Source organism: Notolepis coatsorum, assembly GCF_963971535.1.
Source record: "Notolepis coatsorum genome assembly, chromosome: 10".
NCBI lineage: Eukaryota > Metazoa > Chordata > Actinopteri > Aulopiformes > Paralepididae > Notolepis > Notolepis coatsorum.
In genome coordinates, this window is record NC_140174.1 from 30984955 (window position 1) to 31004056 (window position 19102).

At 43.8% G+C, this 19102-nt stretch overlaps 1 protein-coding gene across 3 annotated transcripts in view; it reads left to right on the forward strand.

Moving 5' to 3' along the window:
• Positions 1–19102, forward strand: part of arhgap22b (Rho GTPase activating protein 22b) — a gene marked incomplete at its 5' end in the record, with an annotated part of 74858 nt that overhangs the window by 49456 nt on the left and 6300 nt on the right. For 2 of the 3 annotated variants that reach the window (XM_084322452.1, XM_084322453.1), the window contains 4 exons: positions 7634–7762; positions 17495–17702; positions 18679–18811; positions 18926–18999. In XM_084322452.1, the coding sequence (XP_084178578.1) occupies positions 7634–7762; positions 17495–17702; positions 18679–18811; positions 18926–18999 (544 nt within the window). Of the gene's footprint in view, positions 1–7633; positions 7763–17494; positions 17703–18678; positions 19000–19102 lie in introns of all 3 variants that reach the window. The other variant, XM_084322451.1, reaches the window with a different exon arrangement.

Genomic DNA, 19102 nt, shown 5'->3' on the forward strand with positions numbered 1-19102 from the left:
ACTTTGAATGCTACAGGTCTGACAGCCAGCCAGTCTAGTCTGTCTGTTTGTCTATGTCTCTATACTGTCCAATCTCTCTGTCTATAGTCCAATAACTATTGTTTTGAAGTGGAGGAAGTTTGTTGAAACAACGGCACTGTTGTCTGAACAATAATCTAGCCTGTTATGACAATGACACTGTGATATGGATTGTGGTCATACATCCCATACTGGTTCTCATGGCTGCAGAAACACGTCATCTCCAAGCTATTGATTGATTGATTGATTGATTGATTGATTGATTGATTGATTGATTGATTGATTGATTGATTGATTGAAAACTTTATTAACAGATTGCAGAATGGGTACAATACAGTACGGCTCACTACAAACAATTGTTAAGGGGAGGCAGACCAGAGAAAGACTTTTGTCTTGTTTACATCAGGGTCCCCCATTTTCAATTCATCAAGACATTTGTGACATACAATACATATACACAATATACAGTACTGTTTAAGAGAAAGAGATCTTACAAGAAAGATATATACATTCGAAGGGGAAGAAACTGTACATTGGAGGGGGTTGGGTGGGTGGGTAGCTCGAACGCTATGTGGGTTCGAGGCGAGCTACAAATAACCTGGATTCTCATGCTGAACTTGTTTGGCAATTTATTTCTTACAATTTGTCTTGCATGAACTACAACTCACAAAGACAGTTTACAACAACATATAGCTGACTGGTTGACTGGCTACACATAATTAGCAAATCGGTTGATTTGAGTGCATAACGCTGCACAGAATTAGCACATCGACTGGTTGATTTGAGTGCATAACGCTGCACAGAATTAGCACATTGACTGGTTGATTTGAGTGCATAACGCTGCACAGAATTAGCACATCGACTGGTTGATACAAGTGCATCACTCCCTAATAGGTCAGAATATTCCACTGAAATACAACAGCCAACAGAATCAGGTACCAATCACAATAAATGGTAAAAGCTCTAAACACAAGTGGTGCAGCTCTGAGGACAGTGTGCACAGCCTTACAGACACAAGAGGTGCAGCTCTGAGGACAGTGTGCACAGCCTTACAGACACAAGAGGTGCAGCTCTGAGGACAGTGTGCACAGCCTTACTGACACAAGAGGTGCAGCTCTAAGGACAGTGTGCACAGCCTTACAGACACAAGAGGTGCAGCTCTGAGGACAGTGTGCACAGCCTTACAGACACAAGAGGTGCAGCTCTGAGGACAGTGTGCACAGCCTTACAGACACAAGAGGTGCAGCTCTGAGGACAGTGTGCACAGCCTTACAGACACAAGAGGTGCAGCTCTGAGGACAGTGTGCACAACCTTACAGACACAAGAGGTGCAGCTCTGAGGACAGTGTGCACAGCCTTACAGACACAAGAGGTGCAGCTCTGAGGACAGTGTGCACAGCCTTACAGACACAAGAGGTGCAGCTCTAAGGACAGTGTGCACAGCCTTACAGACACAAGAGGTGCAGCTCTAAGGACAGTGTGCACAGCCTTACAGACACAAGAGGTGCAGCTCTAAGGACAGTGTGCACAACCTTACAGACACAAGAGGTGCAGCTCTAAGGACAGTGTGCACAGCCTTACAGACACAAGAGGTGCAGCTCTGAGGACAGTGTGCACAGCCTTACAGACACAAGAGGTGCAGCTCTGAGGACAGTGTGCACAGCCTTACAGACACAAGAGGTGCAGCTCTGAGGACAGTGTGCACAACCTTACAGACACAAGAGGTGCAGCTCTAAGGACAGTGTGCACAACCTTACAGACACAAGAGGTGCAGCTCTGAGGACAGTGTGCACAGCCTTACAGACACAAGAGGTGCAGCTCTGAGGACAGTGTGCACAACCTTACAGACACAAGAGGTGCAGCTCTAAGGACAGTGTGCACAGCCTTACAGACACAAGAGGTGCAGCTCTGAGGACAGTGTGCACAACCTTACAAAAACGATCATGATAGTTTGATGCACATTTCAGTTTTACCATGGCACCTGCTATTGTATAAATAATTTGCCATGGTACCGCCCTGGCTAAAGCCTGAGAGGAAGGAAAGTGGGACACTCGTAGCCATGATACAAGAATCATTTATTTAGTTACCAACGTTTTGACAAAGCAAGTCTTCTTCAGGGCATTAAGAGACATATGTGTTCCTTCTCTCTCTCCTATCCTGACTGCTATGGCCATGGTACCACTTTTCTTCTTATAATTCAAGAATAAATCAATAAAACGATGGTATAATCCAATTTAAACCATGATACCGACATTATTTCCATCATTTTCATGTTAGTGAGTGACCAAATGGAACTGCTATACTTTTTTGGGGGGAAACACCATGATACAGTACTTTTTCGTAAGGGCCGTGTGTGTACGCATGTGTGTGTGTGCATGTGTGTGTGTGTGTTCATCACAGTGGTGTGAGTTTACAGAGCTGGGTGACAATGGCACTTAGCTTTATTGCCCCACTGTTTATATTTGGGTTCCCTGCTCACAGCTAAATGACTCTAAGCAACACCGTCAAACACTACAGGCTTCTGAGCCTAAAGGGACAGACAGACACAGGCAACTAAAGTCACATCGACCCAGTTATCATTCTAAATCATTGAAAGAACGGTGTGTTTTACAGATGGTGTTTTGGTCACGTGCCAAATACAGTAGCCGTTTAAACCAAAGGTGGGGTTTATGGAAACGTCGATGATGCTGGGAAATCTCTTTGTGCCGCAATATGTTGTAATGCAAACTGTCACTCAAAGTCGCTGATGTTGCTCCAAGCCCAAGCTGTTACCTGAGGATGATGCAACGATACTACACTGCCACCTAGTGGCAATAATGGGATATTTCACACCACAATCAAAAAAAGGCAAGAAAGTCAGAGAGTGGTAATCATAGGTGTAGATTTAGGGGGGGGGGGGGGGTGCAGGGGACATGACTTCTCTATATGGTCACTGACACATTAGGATGTGAGGTTTACAACAAGTCTGGTGTGCTTATGAGACATCAGGCAAGATAAGAAACAGATCAAAAAAGGTTGTTGTTTGGATATTGCAGATAATAGGAGAGCTTACCGAGCAGCTGTCGACCTACACTTTCACAACAGATAAAGTGGCTCCATTTTGCAAGACTGTGATGTTGTGAATTTTAACGTTAAAACTACAGTTTTCACTCTGTGATTTTCTTTGGTTGGGACAATCTGTGTTTCCATGGCTTCGGTAGAACATGTCCCTAGTGTCCCTATATAAAACTACGCCTATGACAATGATGTTGAGTCAAGGAGACAACAGTGGTCAAGTGCATAAAGGAACATATATTATATATATATATATATATTATTTTTAATAAGTGAAAGAGTTCATTGTGCCTACCTTACCAGGACCCATGGCGAAGCTGATGAATCATAAATGTGTCTGGACGTCTCCCTGGTATAACCCTGGTGCTGGATGTCTCTCTGGTATAACCCTGGTGGTGGACGTCTCTCTGCTAACACCCTTGTGCTGGATGTCTCTCTGCTAACACCCTGGTGCTGGATGTCTCTCTGCTAACACCCTTGTGCTGGATGTCTCTCTGCTAACACCCTGGTGCTGGATGTCTCTCTGCTAACACCCTGGTGCTGGATGTCTCTCTGCTAACACCCTGGTGCTGGACGTCTCCCTGGTATAACCCTGGTGCTGGACGTCTCTCTGGTATAACCCTGGTGCTGGACGTCTCTCTGGTATAACCCTGGTGGTGGACGTCTCTCTGCTAACACCCTGGTGCTGGATGTCTCTCTGCTAACACCCTGGTGCTGGATGTCTCTCTGCTAACACCCTGGTGCTGGACGTCTCCCTGGTATAACCCTGGTGGTGGATGTCTCTCTGCTAACACCCTGGTGCTGGACGTCTCCCTGGTATAACCCTGGTGCTGGACGTCTCTCTGGTATAACCCTGGTGCTGGACGTCTCTCTGCTATAACCCTGGTGCTGGACGTCTCTCTGGTATAACCCTGGTGCTGGACGTCTCTCTGCTATAACCCTGGTGCTGGACGTCTCTCTGCTATAACCCTGGTGCTGGACGTCTCCCTGGTATAACCCTGGTGGTGGACGTCTCCCTGGTAACACCCTGGTGGTGGACGTCTCTCTGCTAACACCCTGGTGCTGGATGTCTCTCTGCTAACACCCTGGTGCTGGACGTCTCTCTGGTATAACCCTGGTGCTGGACATCTCTCTGGTATAACCCTGGTGCTGGATGTCTCTCTGGTATAACCCTGGTGCTGGATGTCTCTCTGGTATAACCCTGGTGCTGGACGTCTCTCTGCTATAACCCTGGTGCTGGACGTCTCTGCTAAACACCCTGGTGCTGGACGTCTCTCTGGTATAACCCTGGTGCTGGACGTCTCTCTGGTATAACCCTGGTGCTGGACGTCTCTCTGGTATAACCCTGGTGCTGGACGTCTCTCTGCTAACACCCTGGTGCTGGACGTCTCTCTGGTATAACCCTGGTGCTGGACGTCTCTCTGGTATAACCCTGGTGCTGGATGTCTCTCTGCTAACACCCTGGTGGTGGATGTCTCTCTGCTAACACCCTGGTGCTGGATGTCTCTCTGCTAACACCCTGGTGCTGGACGTCTCTCTGGTATAACCCTGGTGCTGGACGTCTCTCTGGTATAACCCTGGTGCTGGACGTCTCCCTGGTATAACCCTGGTGCTGGATGTCTCTCTGCTAACACCCTGGTGCTGGACGTCTCTCTGGTATAACCCTGGTGCTGGACGTCTCTCTGGTATAACCCTGGTGCTGGATGTCTCTCTGGTATAACCCTGGTGCTGGACGTCTCTCTGCTATAACCCTGGTGCTGGACGTCTCTCTGCTATAACCCTGGTGCTGGACGTCTCTCTGCTAACACCGTGGTGGTGGATGTCTCTCTTACTGTGGAGCCGGGTGGAAAACGGCAGGATATTAAAAAGAGCTGATTTCATCAACTCTTCATTTACTTACTTACTTATCCTCTTCGTCCCGGTTGGGGCATAAGGCCGCAATCATACACTGCCACTGAATCCTGTCTCGTGCTTTGGCTTGCGCTTCGTCCCAGGAAAGACCCATCTCCTTCAGCTCCATCATCACTGTCCTTCGCCAGGTGTTCTTTGGTCTACCCCTCTTTCTCTTCCCAACTGGGGTCCATCTCAAGGCAACTTTGGGTAACCTTTCATTGGGCATCCTCAATACATGGCCGAGCCATCTTAACCTCCGTCTCCTTATCTCAAGGGACATATGCAAGCTGCCTGTCTTCTTATAAAGTTCCTCATTCGAGATTCTATTTGGCCAAAAGATGTTGCAGATCCTACGTAAGCAGCTATTGTGGAAGACGTCAACCTTTCTCATATCCTGTTTTGTTACTCTCCAGCACTCAGAGCCATATAGCAGGACAGACTTAACATTGCTGTTGTAGAGCCTGAGTTTGGTTTTAAGGCTATATTGTTTAGACTTCCAGATGTTGCGAAGTTGGCTGAAAGCACCTCTTGCTTTGTTGAGATGCGTCTTGATGTCTTTTTGCGTTCCACTTTCACTGCTTATGAGGCTTCCGAGGTATGTAAAGTCTTCTACACATTCCAACGCCTCTCCATCGATGGTGATTGGAGGTGCTGTTGGGGCATTGATGCACATCACCTGGGTCTTTTTCTGGTTGATGTAGAGACCAGTTTGCTTTGCATAATTGCTTAGCCGGTCAGACTTCTCCTGGAGGTGGCTACGAGTGGATGACATGACTGCCAGATCGTCTGCAAAGTCAAGGTCTTCCATAAAGGAGAACAGGGTCCATTGGATTCCACGTGGACGGTCTGATGTAGTTTGACGCATAACCCAGTCGATGGTAATCAGGAACAGAATAGGGGAGAGGATGCAGCCTTGTCTTACTCCAGATTTAATGGGAAATGACTCTGTCAAGGTGTTATCAAGGATGACACTGCATTCAAAGTGTTCATAGAATTTTCCAATGATGTTGACCATTTTGGAAGGTATTCCATATGCCCTTAGGATCTTCCATAGGCTCTCGCGATGAATACTGTCAAATTCCTTCTTAAAATCGATAAAGTTAATATACAAGGGGGCGTTCCACTCAATACACTGTTCGATGATGTTGCGTAAGGTAAAGATCTGATCGATACAACCTCGACCTTTGCGAAATCCTGCCTGTTCCTCTCTTAGCTTGACATCTATGGCACTATCAAATCTCTTAAGAAGGATTCTGCAAAAGACTTTACTAGGGACGGACAGACGTGTTATGCCTCGCCAGTTGTCACCGTTTTTCAGGTCACCTTTCTTAGGAAGCTTGCATATGAGGCCCTTGCTCCATTCCCTTGGTATGGCAACTCTTCATTTACTTGTCACAATACCTCCCTTTGCTATATAGACCTTCTCACGGGTGACTTGTTTTCCGGCTGCTCCCGGCTGCTCCCTGCTGCTCCTGGCTGCTCCCTGCTGCTCCCTGCTGCTCCCGGCTGCTCCCTGCTGCTCCTGGCTGCTCCTGGCTGCTCCTGGCTGCTCCCTGCTGCTCCCGGCTGCTCCCTGCTGCTCCCGGCTGCTCCCTGCTGCTCCCTGCTGCTCCCGGCTGCTCCCGGCTGCTCCCTGCTGCTCCCTGCTGCTCCTGGCTGCTCCCGGCTGCTCCCTGCTGCTCCTGGCTGCTACCGGCTGCTACCTGTTGCTCCCTGCTGCTCCCGGCTGCTCCCTGCTGCTCCCGGCTGCTCCCGGCTGCTCCCGGCTGCTCCCGGCTGCTCTCGAGTCTCCAGGATCTCTAGTTCTAGGAAAATGAATTGACTATTAATAGATTGCTCCTAGCTGTTGTCTGTTGTTCATGCAGACTGTGGTTCCGGCGAACAAAGCCGTCTAATATACATTTCTCTCTCTGAAAGGGATTTCAAATTTTAAATGGCAGTTAAAAAAAAAAGAGGAAAAGAATCGCTAGACAAAACTAGCTTAGCATAGCAGATCAGGCCACCCGATGTCACCAACATCCGGTCATTTAGTGTTAAGAGATTTGGCTTTTAGAAATCGGAACGTTAACAAAATATAAAATCCTTTGGTGAAACTAAATGTTCCCATTAAACCCACATGGTGGATCAAGGACGAAAATACTGGTAAACGATAAAGGAAAAGACATAGGTGGAAAAATAAAAGGCACCGGGGCTCATAATGACATGACCCGTGTCGGATATTAAAACCGGTTCCCTGAGGAGATTACATAATCATATATTTATATTCAGATCTAATTTGATTGCCTATATTTATGTCTTTCTACCATTGCCGTGCCCATACCTGTACCCCCCCCCTCCCCCTCCCCCCATCAGAAGTAGTTTGCACCTACAAGGAATTTGATTTGGTCGTTTGGTGCGACATTAACAGAGAGACAATTAAGGTAGAATAAAATAAAATGGAATATAAACTACATTTAAATAAAAGTACAATATAATACAATTATAAAATAAAATAGGCTAGGGCTGTACAAATAGCCCAAAATCACAACTATTTGCCTCGACGGGCTTCACAGATCAACAAGAAACATCACAATAGATCCACAATAAAAACCACCATAAAATCCACAATTTTAAGGGATCAATAAAGGAATATCTTATCTTATCTCCTCTTATCTCTCTCTCCCTCCAGGTGGAACAGGAGAGAAGGACAAAGCAGCGATCAGTCATGAAGCCTTCCTGCTCATGGCCAACTCCCAGACAGACATGGACGACTGGGTCAAGGCCATACGGCGGGTCATCTGGGCCCCGTTCGGAGGAGGTAACCCCTGACCTTTTAACCTTAAATCTCAAACCCCACCCTCCTATCGTCGATCCTCCGATCACGGCTGTCCTGAGGAAAGCAAATAGAGAAAAGAGGGCGGGGTTTGAGATTGGCGAACCTGTATTTAAACTCGAAAAGGCAACTGAGGTTCCCCTAATTTACAGTAACGTCGAGTATACATACAGAAGCCAAAAGAAAACATATGAAACCATAACAACAAGACGAGGCAAAGAGCAAGGATAACACATAAATGTCCTTGTTCATTCCATGAGCTAGGGGGCATCATAGTGAAATGCAGATTGACCCTGTTCCGAGCAGACTCAGGGGACCTTAAGGGCCAGCCAGTCATAATAAATATATGAAGTGTATTCACCGGGCTATACTGTGAAAAGGAATATATTATTTAGAGTTTAGATTGAGTAAGAATGTCTGGTTTAAAGGGGAGGCCATGGAGGACGCTTTTCCCCAAAGATTCTGATTCATCTTTTTTTTTTTTTCTTCACTCTCACTCATAGGGCACCTAGGGGCATCATAACAAAACGCAGATTCACCTTGTTCCGAGCAGACTCTGGGGAGTATATAGACCTCTTTCTTTGAGCATTCGTAGAGTGTACCCACTAATCAGCCTAAATGCCCACGGGAGAAGCACTGTATCCACTTCAGCTGCTGCTACAGCATGGTATGGAACCCGTCTGGTTCCGGACACATTTTTGTCTATGGTTGTTTTTACAATCTAGGCGTTTCTCAAGGTAGAACATTTATATGGTTCCACTTCATTCAATCGGTCTGACATTCGACAGGAGCATTCGAGTTGAGCGTAAAATGAGATCTGCATTTTTTTTACATTTGAGAAAAACAAGAATAAAGTCATGGGTACAAGACTGTGTACCTAATGCAAAACCACCATCTTTCCAGTAAAGGGTTAATTGTATTCGACGACCAGTCAAGTCTGGAGCGAACGCTGCCGCACTGAGAGGACGACGTTCTGGAACTAGAATAGTCAACAGACACAATACAAAATTATATACTCATGATTACCTGACTGGTTTGTTTTTAAACACCGTAGTTTTTCGTGTTTTTACCGTTTTATTGATGTCTAAAATTAAAACAAAGATAACCAACGAGAATGTCAAGGGATGTCATGTCAGAGTAGTTGTGCTCTTGTGATTGGTCGAAGATTGGCGAGGCATGCCGAGGCATATGGGTACTGTAGTAGTTACCATGGAAACGAGTAAAGATTACAATATAAAACACATTTTCTCAAAGATTAAGGTAGAACCTCAGTCCCCAGGTCTATGTACACCTCAACACAGCTGGCCTAGTTACATCTGCACTCTGTGGCACAGAGAAGTATATTGGAAGCGTAACCAGTGACATTTTATCATATATTTTGGCAATTATCTTTCAAGGCTAAACGTATTTCCGCCACATGGGAAGAAGATAAGTCATTAGATTGGACCCAAGCAGAGTGGCAGATCCGCCCAGCTGGGAGTCACCCAGAACCTGTTCGCTTCTCTGAGAGGTCTCCTCACATCTCTGTGGAGTCTAGCTACTGTACTTGTGAAACCCAGACCTCTCTTTAAATGGACAACTTTGACCAACACACTGTAACCCTTTCTGTATCGGATCCATTCACATGACAACTACGATTGCCTTCCCTGTTCTGTACAGGTTGATAAGATAAGATAAGATAAGATATCCCTTTATTGATCCCCTTGAGGAAATGCAGGCGTCATAGCAGCATGGGGGAGGGGAGATACAGGTATGGGCATGGTAATAGTAGAAATACATAAATATAGGCAATAAAATAAAATATGAATATAGAAATATGAGAAGAATAAACTGTGTAAATGTGTTGTTTTATGTGACTATTCTTAGCCAGTCCACATAATTATTAAAAACACATTTTAAGAGTTAAAAGTCGTATAGTATGGATAACAGAGTGGATATATATGCGGTAAGAATAAATATATAATATATACAGCAGTATTGTATGCTATCATCCAGAGTTATATGGGTTGTATGCAGGTGTATAAGTAGGTACATAGAGGGATTATATGCACTGAAGCAACTTCCTTTGAACCAAGGAAAACAAGCAAAGTACTGTATAGAAACCATAATGGACAGAACAAATTGTGAACCAAGAAGCTCCTCCATATACAGTTATCTCCCTGTAGTCTATTGCTACTCGACATGGTTCCAGAAATATAACGAGGCCTATCTGGGTGTGAACTGGGCTACTGGAGCCAGCTGGATAGCCAGGCATTACGTTACATGGGGGGGCCATATTAATAGAGGGGGGGGGGGGGGGGGGGGTGAGGAATAAATAACCTCACAGTCAGTATGACATCAGTGGTCCCAGGACTGGTGTCCCCCAGGGTGTTTCAACCCAGTTTGGGACTGTAGTTTGGCAGGTGGCTATTGTGCCTGCATGCATGTGGGGGCGACTCAGGAGGTGTAGAGCGGTCGTCGGGCAATCTGAAGGTTCCCGGTTCTATTCTGGCTCCTCCTGGGCAGCTTGTCAAGAAGTGTGTCCTTGAGCAAGACACTTAATAAATGGTAAATGGTGCATTTTATATAGCGCTTTTATCCAAAGCGCTTTACAATTTTGTTCCTCACATTCACCTCTTCACTCACACACGCCGACGGCGGAGGGGACCGTGCAAGGTGCCGACCTGCTAACATCGGGAGCAATTAGGGGTTAAGTGTCTTGCTCAAGGACACCTCGACACGCTGCCCAGGAGGAGCGGGAATCGAACCGGGAACCTTCCGACTACCTGGCGACCACTCTACCTCCTTTTGACAATCAGAATTTGTTCTTACTTGCTTGCCTGGGTAAACAAAGGTTAAATAAATGTAAAAATAATAATAATAATAAATTGTTTTATTTTTTGGAAAACCGATACCGATAATTTCCGATATCACATTTTAATGCCAATATCGGTAGGCCGATAATATCGGACATCCCTACTAGTAACCCCTAACTGCTCCCCATGAACAGGTTGGTGCCTCGCATTGGTCGCCTGCGCCATCGGTGAGTGAATGTGTGAGTGAATGTGTGAGTGAATGAGTGAGTGAATGTGTGAGTGAATGAATGTGTGAGTGAATGTGTGAGTGAATGAGTGAGTATGTGTGAGTGAATGAATGTGTGAGTGAATGTGTGAGTGAATGTGTGAGTGAGTGAATGAATGTGTGAGTGAATGTGTGAGTGAATGTGAGGATAAATTGTAAAGCGCTTTGGATTAAAAGCATTCCATGAATGCAGACCATCCATTTACCACGAAACAAGACTCCGGTGGGCCCAACAGCTGGGGCCGACATGTACTGTAGTCCTACCGTGATTTCCTGATAAGAGTGGAAAGTATTTTACTCAGGTACTGTACTAAGTACAACTTTGAGGTACTTGTACTCTCCTTGACTATTGTCCCCATGCACTCACTCACTCACTCACTCACTCACTCACTCACAGATGATCTTGCAGGGACGTTTTGTAACGTTTTCATTCATTCCACTACACTGCAAAAAGTAATAAATATTGCACTTTTTACTCCACTGCATTTATTTGAACCACATCAGATATAGTCACTGGTTATTTTGTATAAAAAACACAGGATAAAGATTATGTATTGTCAGATTTTAAACTCGCCAACTTCAAGAGGATGTAATCCGACTCCATTGCCTGGCTCTGTTACCCATACTGTACGAACTTTGAACTCTGTTGCCTTGCCTATACTCAATTTATACCTACAGTGTAATCACCTGTACATTGTATATTACTGTTGCACTTTACTGTTACATTTGCACTCTGGTTGGATGCCAAACTTATTTTTGTTGTACTGTACTTGTGCTGTATAATGACAATACATTTATGTAATGTAATCTATTGGACCACTTTAACATCGGCCTAACTTTCAGAGGTCAACAGATGGAGAATTGAGCAATGAAAGCATTAACATAATATAAAATGTGTACTTTTACTTTTGATTGTCACGTAGGCCCTACAGGTACATTCTATATCAATTATTTATATACCTTCTTTACTTAAGTATATTTTGAGTGGAGCACTAGTCTATCTAGGTATTTCCGTCACACACTGTTTCCTGAGTGGCCCTCAATGTCTTCTTCTTACAATGGGATGTTCGCTTTATTTTTGTTTTAGTGGCCGACATGTCTAACAGTCAGACGGTCATAAAGGAGATAAATACATGCATAAAAAATAACAGCATTCATAAACCATATAGCGATGGAAGGGGGCGCGTATTATTATTATAGTATACCTACCTCACGCTGGGTGCGAAACGGAATGTCTCGTCATAGGTCTCTAGACCCAGTTTCATCCACGGTCTCGAATTTACAAGGTCTGGGGAGGAATGTCCCTCCGCTTCTCAGTTCCCCGTCAAGAATAGAACTGTCGACAACTTATAGAACTGTCGTTAACAGCAGGGCTGCGGTCAAACCCCGTGAGTGACCTATAGCCTGCCGTTCGCATTTTGTTGATGTGTTGTCTGTCTGTCTGTCAGCCGGGGTTGTGTATGTTCTCACTCGGACGGCGCGGTTAGATGAGCGGTATTGCATTGGAATGAAAGCGTTGTCGTGTCAGATGCCCGAGGAGCCGGACTGGACGCGCTCACCGCGGCCCGAGGCGCTGAGCAGCCGGCAGTGCGGCATCGGGATCTACGAAAAGCGCGCTCTGCTCTGGTGCGCCTCCTGCTCCGTGGCGACCTATTTTGATTATTGCGAGCTGACTGCTGATTATTACGACTGTTGTGCCCAATCGACAGGTGAGAGATCAATCAAACGCTGGTTGTTGGTGTTTCATTCAACTATTCCATTATGATTTATTTATGAAGGAGGGGGAAGTATTAGCTACAGTTGTCCCGTGTGAATGAATGAATGAAAACTTTATTTAACAGATTGCAGAATGGGTACAATACAGTACGGCTCACTACACCAAATTGTTAGGGGATGCAGACCAGAGAAAGACTTTCGTCTTGTTTACATCAGGGTCCCCCATTTTCAATTCATAGTGATTATTGTTGACTGTTATTTGCTTCACTGAGAACCATTTCATTTTCATTTCAAACAAAACAAGACATAGTTTATCAGCAATTCCATGCATATAGGATACATAGAATAAACAATAAAACATCAAGTTAGTTGTCGTTTGCGCTTTGACTGCCATAAACATAATGATCCTATCTGACCGGTTAATAATAATTTGTCATCTCTCTAACCAATTACACAATCAAACAAGTGTATGATATTATATGTGATACAAATGTGGCTGCAACATACATATCCAGTTGGACTGGAGTCACAGTTTGAGATGGTGTTGACAGCTATGTGTGTGTGTGTGTCTGTGTGTGTGTGTGTGTGTGTGTAGGTGTGTAGGTGTGTAGGTGTGTGTGTGTGTGTGTGTGTGTGTGTGTGTGTGTGTGTGTGTGTGTGTGTGTGTGTGTGTGTGTGTGTGTGTGTGTGTGTGTGTGTGTGTGTGTGAGTGAGTGAGTGAGTGAGAGATTTCAAGTTTGTTTATTATTTGTCATAATAAAATACAGAATACTTTATGAGGAAATGCTTGTTTCTGTATGAGCTCCTGAGTGTGCTACATACAGTAAAAAAAAAAGGAAGTAAAAAAAAATAAAAAAGTTATTAAGAACTAAGTAAGTAAAGGAATGTTCAGTCAATAGAGAGAGAGAGAGAGAGAGAGAGAGAGAGAGAGAGAGAGAGAGAGAGAGAGAGAGAGAGAGAGAGAGAGAGAGAGTGGAGTTTGTAAATCATAAATTCAGCCTCTCACATTTGTGTGGTGAAACTGATCTTTGAAGTCCTGAATTCAAATGTGAGACAACTCCGCCCCCACCTGGATGAACCCAACGCAGTCTTTCACAATGTGCTGTGCACTTTCAATCCAATGAAATAGGATCCTACAGTGTAAGATCCTACAGTACAACATCCTGGAAGAATATCACTCACAATATCACTGATGAGATGAACGGCATGATTATTTAAACGTTAGTATTATGGTGTGCATGCAATAAAAGATAATTATATTATAATTGGTACCAGATTTAACTAGTGCCAGGCAGTGAGTTAACATTTCGTTTTAGCTGATTTGACCTAACCTTAATTAAAGCTACAATGTGTACGTTTTTTTTTTTTTTTTATCACAGATTTGTTTTTGGTTTGGTTTTTGGCTCCATAACATATCTTGACATGGACAGACTGACTCACAGTCTACCATGAGTGAGTTTTATTGACCTGTGTTGCAGCAGAGCAGAGAGATTCCATTCTAAAGTCACACAGCGAGCCTCTCCCTTCTAACCAATCAGAGAAGCTTAAAGGGAATTTGGTTGGAATAAGCACTTGTAGTCGTTGAATATACGTGATCCTCATTCAACACAGTTTGGCAAGGAAGACCACATACTGTAGACTAACCACTGAAGTGAATAACCACCATGGTTTCATGCTTGTGCAGATTTGATGAAGACCACATAGACTAACCACTGGATAACCACCAGGTTTCATGCTTGTGCAGATTTGATTATATTCACTTCACCTCCCTTCTGTCCCATATTTGAAAGAGACACTAATAATGTTGCATGTTTCAAATGGACTCCTTTGCTTGCTTTTCAGCTTCTGGTCACTTTAGCGCTGCTAAACTCCACTTAGTGCCTCCACTCAAACGCATACTTCTGTATGGTTAACTCCTCTTGGAGGCATCACTATACAGATTGTTATTTATGTAGAACTTGTCACCAGAGCGCCTTTTTCACATTCTTTCCCTGGAAAGATGGACAGAGCATCTCTGTACTTGAAATATGAGTTGAATGACATGCCGTGATGTCACTAATAGATGTCACTAATAGATGTCACCTATAGCTTCAGCTACACAGAAAGTTGAGTAGGTCCTACTGACGTGTCGTGAAAGAAATGAAGCTGCCGACTTGGAAGTCCTCGTAAATGTGCTTGTTGCCAATCTGCATATAGATCCTTCCATTCTCAATGAGGGTGAAGGCGTCGAGATGCTGCTAAGCCATTTTCAGTAGTTTATTGAACAAATCTTTTTTTACAGATTATTATTCAATAGAACATTTTTAAGGTTTTAAAATACATCTGGAGGAGATCTTTAAGATTGATTCCAGGTTGTATTCTGAGAGGCATGCAGCAGAGATACAGTATCAGGGATGCAGCAGGCATACTGTAGCAGCCAGCCTTCGGCTCCATTAAAATAGTTCTATAGATATGATAGGATGTCTCCTGACTAAACCCAGCAGCACACTTTACCATCTGTGGCGCCGGGCCCATCTGATAACGCGCAGCATCAGTCAGCTGAGAGGTTAAAGGTCACAGCTCCAATATCGTGTCATATAACAAAGAGCGAGGCAACAGGGGCCCCTTGTTTTCACTGAGTGATACCCGGCGTGTGTCACTGATCTGTATTTAACAGCAGTGGGAGGGTGAGAGGCGATGACTTGCTAAAATGCACAGACATCCAGCACGGTGGTCAGGGGGGTGTAAAGTACTTGAGTAATTGTACTTCGTTACAATACTTAAGTACTCTTTTTGGGGATTTGTACTTTACTTGAGTATTATTAGGTTTGTATACTTGTACTTTTATTTTACATTTCAGAGAAAAAAAACGTACTTTTTACTCCTTACATTTAAAATGCAGACCTACAACGTACAAAAAATCTCGCAGGTCCAACGTTATTATCTTATTAATCCAGCGGCCGCGCTTTATTTAAAAACAGCCAATCAAATCCCCATCAATGGAAAATGTACCCGCCCATACTCATGCTGATTGGTCCTTGTGTGAGTGTATGCTTGGTTTCATTCCAGCTTTGCCTAAACACACCAGCTGATGATTTCACTAATTGGCTCACCTCTTCAACTAACTCACCTGGTGCAATGTGTAGTTAAAATTAAAACTTGGCCCATGATGGAATGAGTTTGAGACCCCCTGGTCTATCCCTTGCAATACAAAAAAAAGTTTCAACTTTAACTTTTTTAGTACATTTCAAAGTAGAAACGTTTTTAGCCAGATACTCAAAGTTTAATTTCTGGGTACTTTTTACACCCCTGACGGTGGTGCACTAGTTATAGTGCCTATGCCTCACAGCAAGAAGGTCCTGGGTTCAAACCCCAGATTGGTTTGAGCAGTGGGGGCTTCTATGTGGAGTTTGCATGTTCCCTCTCCCTGTGTTTCCTCCGGGTACTCCGGTTTCCACACCATAAAGACACGCACGCTAGGCTTCCTGCCGTTGCCCTTGACTGAGGTACTGGCATTACAACTGGCGTGGGGACCCCGGGGGCCGCACTGTGTGGCTGAACCACTGCTCCTAAATAGTTAGGATGGGTCAAATGGAGAGGACACATTTCCCCAAGGGGATTAATAAAGGTTCAACAACCATTTCCGAGCCTGAAGGCTTGATTTACCTTCCTTCCTTTTGAATGCATATTATTTCGGTTTGTTTGTGTGTTTGTTTGTTTGCTTGCTTGCTTTGCATAATGTATGTAGCCTACTGTATTTAGCTGTGAACCTATACCCTTGATGGATTGATTGATTGATTGAATGAATGAATGAATGAATGAATGAATGAATGAATGAATGAATGAATGAATGAATGAATGAATGAATGCATGAATGAATGAATGAATGAATGAATGAATGAATAGTCTATTATGAGTCAATAATGCACTGATACAGTAACATACACCCCCCCCCCCCCCAGAGCATACTACTCCATACAGAACTGACATGCTGGTGTTTTTTTTCTTTTGTTTGTTGAGGAGAGCTTGTAAGTAAAACAAACAGAAACATACCAGTGCTGGTCACATCTAACAACAAGATGAGGCTGGATTGATTGATTGATTGATTGATTGATTGATTGATTGAATTGATTGAAAACTTTATTAACAGATTGCAGAATGGGTACAGTACAGTACAGCTCAATACATACAATTGTTAAGGGGATGCAGACCAGAGAAAGACTTTCGTCTTGTTTACATCAGGGTCCCCCATTTTCAATTCATCATAACTTATATGATATACATGACATACAGATAGACAGTACTGCTACATCTATACATTTATGACATACCAGATTTGCAAATACGGTACTGTTTGTGATACGAAAAGAGTCCAGAAAAGAGAGTATATACATTTGACGTAGAAACTGTACATTGGTAGGTGGGGGGGGGGGGGGGGGACTGTGCATTGGAGGTGGTTGGGTGGGTGGGTGGGGGGGGGTTGGGTAGGAGGGGTGGGTGGGGGACACTGTACAACTGTACAAGCAAAACTGTACATTGGAATATTGATAAGACCATATGTGGTCATTTACTGTACATTGGGGGGGGGGGGGGGGGGGGGGGGGTTGTGTTAGGACATTTACAGGGGCCAGTTTCGAATTGCAGTCTCCCGTAGGTGTTTTTTGAGAGTGTTTTTTAAAGTGGGTAGTGATTCACACGGATGACCTTATTGTACAGTTAGCAGTGACGGGTCCTGTAATGAACGTGAGACACTTCATCACGAAGCCTGCATCGTTAAAAAAAAAAAAGGAGGAATAAAACTGGGGTTAAATGTGTCGATACTAGGCCTACCAGGGAAATCGTTTGTGAGCAACTGTGCTGTCCTGGATTGTCAAGACAAAACTTGTGGACATGTCCTGGAAAATGATTTCTCAAAAACAGCAGGAACCCTGTGAATAACACCATCCTCCGCTGTGTTCCCAGGGATCTTTGGCCAGCGGTTAGAAGACACAGTGCAGTACGAGAAGAAGTTTGGCCCGCGTCTCGCTCCCCTGTTGGTGGAGCAGTGTGTGGACTTCATCAGGGGGAGAGGCCTGGATGAGGAGGGCCTCTTCCGGATGCCAGGCCAGGCCAACCTGGTGAAGGATCTGCAGGAGGCCTGCGACTGCGGGGACAAGCCTCTGTTCGACAGGTAGAAGGCCTACCCAGGCTTTGTTGGTAGCAGGCCAGCAGAAGCATTGTTTGAATTGTTCCTTGACTCTCAGACATTATATTTTCAATCAATATTAGGCATATTAGATTAGATTAGATTAGATTAGATTAGATTAGATTAGATTAGATTAGATTAGATTAGATTAGATTAGATTAGATTAGATTAGATTAGATTAGATTAAAATTGATTTTCATTATACAGCACAAGTACAGTATATAACGAAAATAAGTTTGGCACCCAACCAGAGTGCAAATGTAACAGTAAAGTGCAATAGTAATACAATGTACAGGTGATTAAACTGGGTATAACATACATGTATATAAATTAGTACTACTGAGTAATAGGGCTAATCAGATGTACGTACAGTACAGAGTTGTAGTAATAATATGTACAGTGATACAGGTATAAAGACACTATGGTAGTAAGTCATACTGGCCAGCAGCGTAACTAGTAACAAGAGTAGGTAAGAGATATGTACAGATATAGATATAGTATCTACAGATTGTGTAAAAAGGATTATATGCAGGTATGTATACACTGGTATATAGAAGGATTATATGGAGGTAATGAGACAGATATGTATATATATATATATATATATATATATATATATATATATATATATATATATATATATATATATATATATATATATATATATATATATATATATATATATATATATATATATATATATATAAATATATATATATGATATATACTGCACTAATTGTACATGCTATCATACAGAACTATATGAGTAGACTATCTGTAGAGTATCACCGAAATGTGTGATCTCAACTAAAATAAAGATATGATGCAAAATTCTAATAATTCCATGCAGAGGGTGGGAAAATAAATACTTGAATCCAACTCAATGGTGTTTATTTTAGTATTCATTAGCCATTCCTTGTGTTGTTCAACTTTGTGATTCTTCCACTGTACCCTCCTGCAGTAACACAGACGTCCACACGGTGGCATCGTTACTAAAGTTGTACCTGCGGGAGCTGCCCGAACCTGTCATTCCCTTCTCCAAATATGATGACTTCCTCACATGTGCCCAGCTGTTGGCCAAAGACGAGGAGGAGGTACGTTTCTGTACGAATGTGTGTGTCCGCGCGTGTGTGTGCGCGTGCGTGCGTGTGGCCGTGTGTGCGTGCGCGTGTGCTGAAGCTCAAACCTGTGTAATGTGTCCTTGCCAGGGAGTCCAGGAACTGGGAAAGCAAGTTAACACTCTACCTCTGGCAAACTACAACCTCCTCAAGTACATATGCAAGTACGTCTATCTTCATCTTCCCTTCCTTCCATAATCACTTCCTTTAGGATCTTTCTGGTCGGTCCAAAACCAGTCCCCCTCAGTCCCCCTCTTAACCACCAAA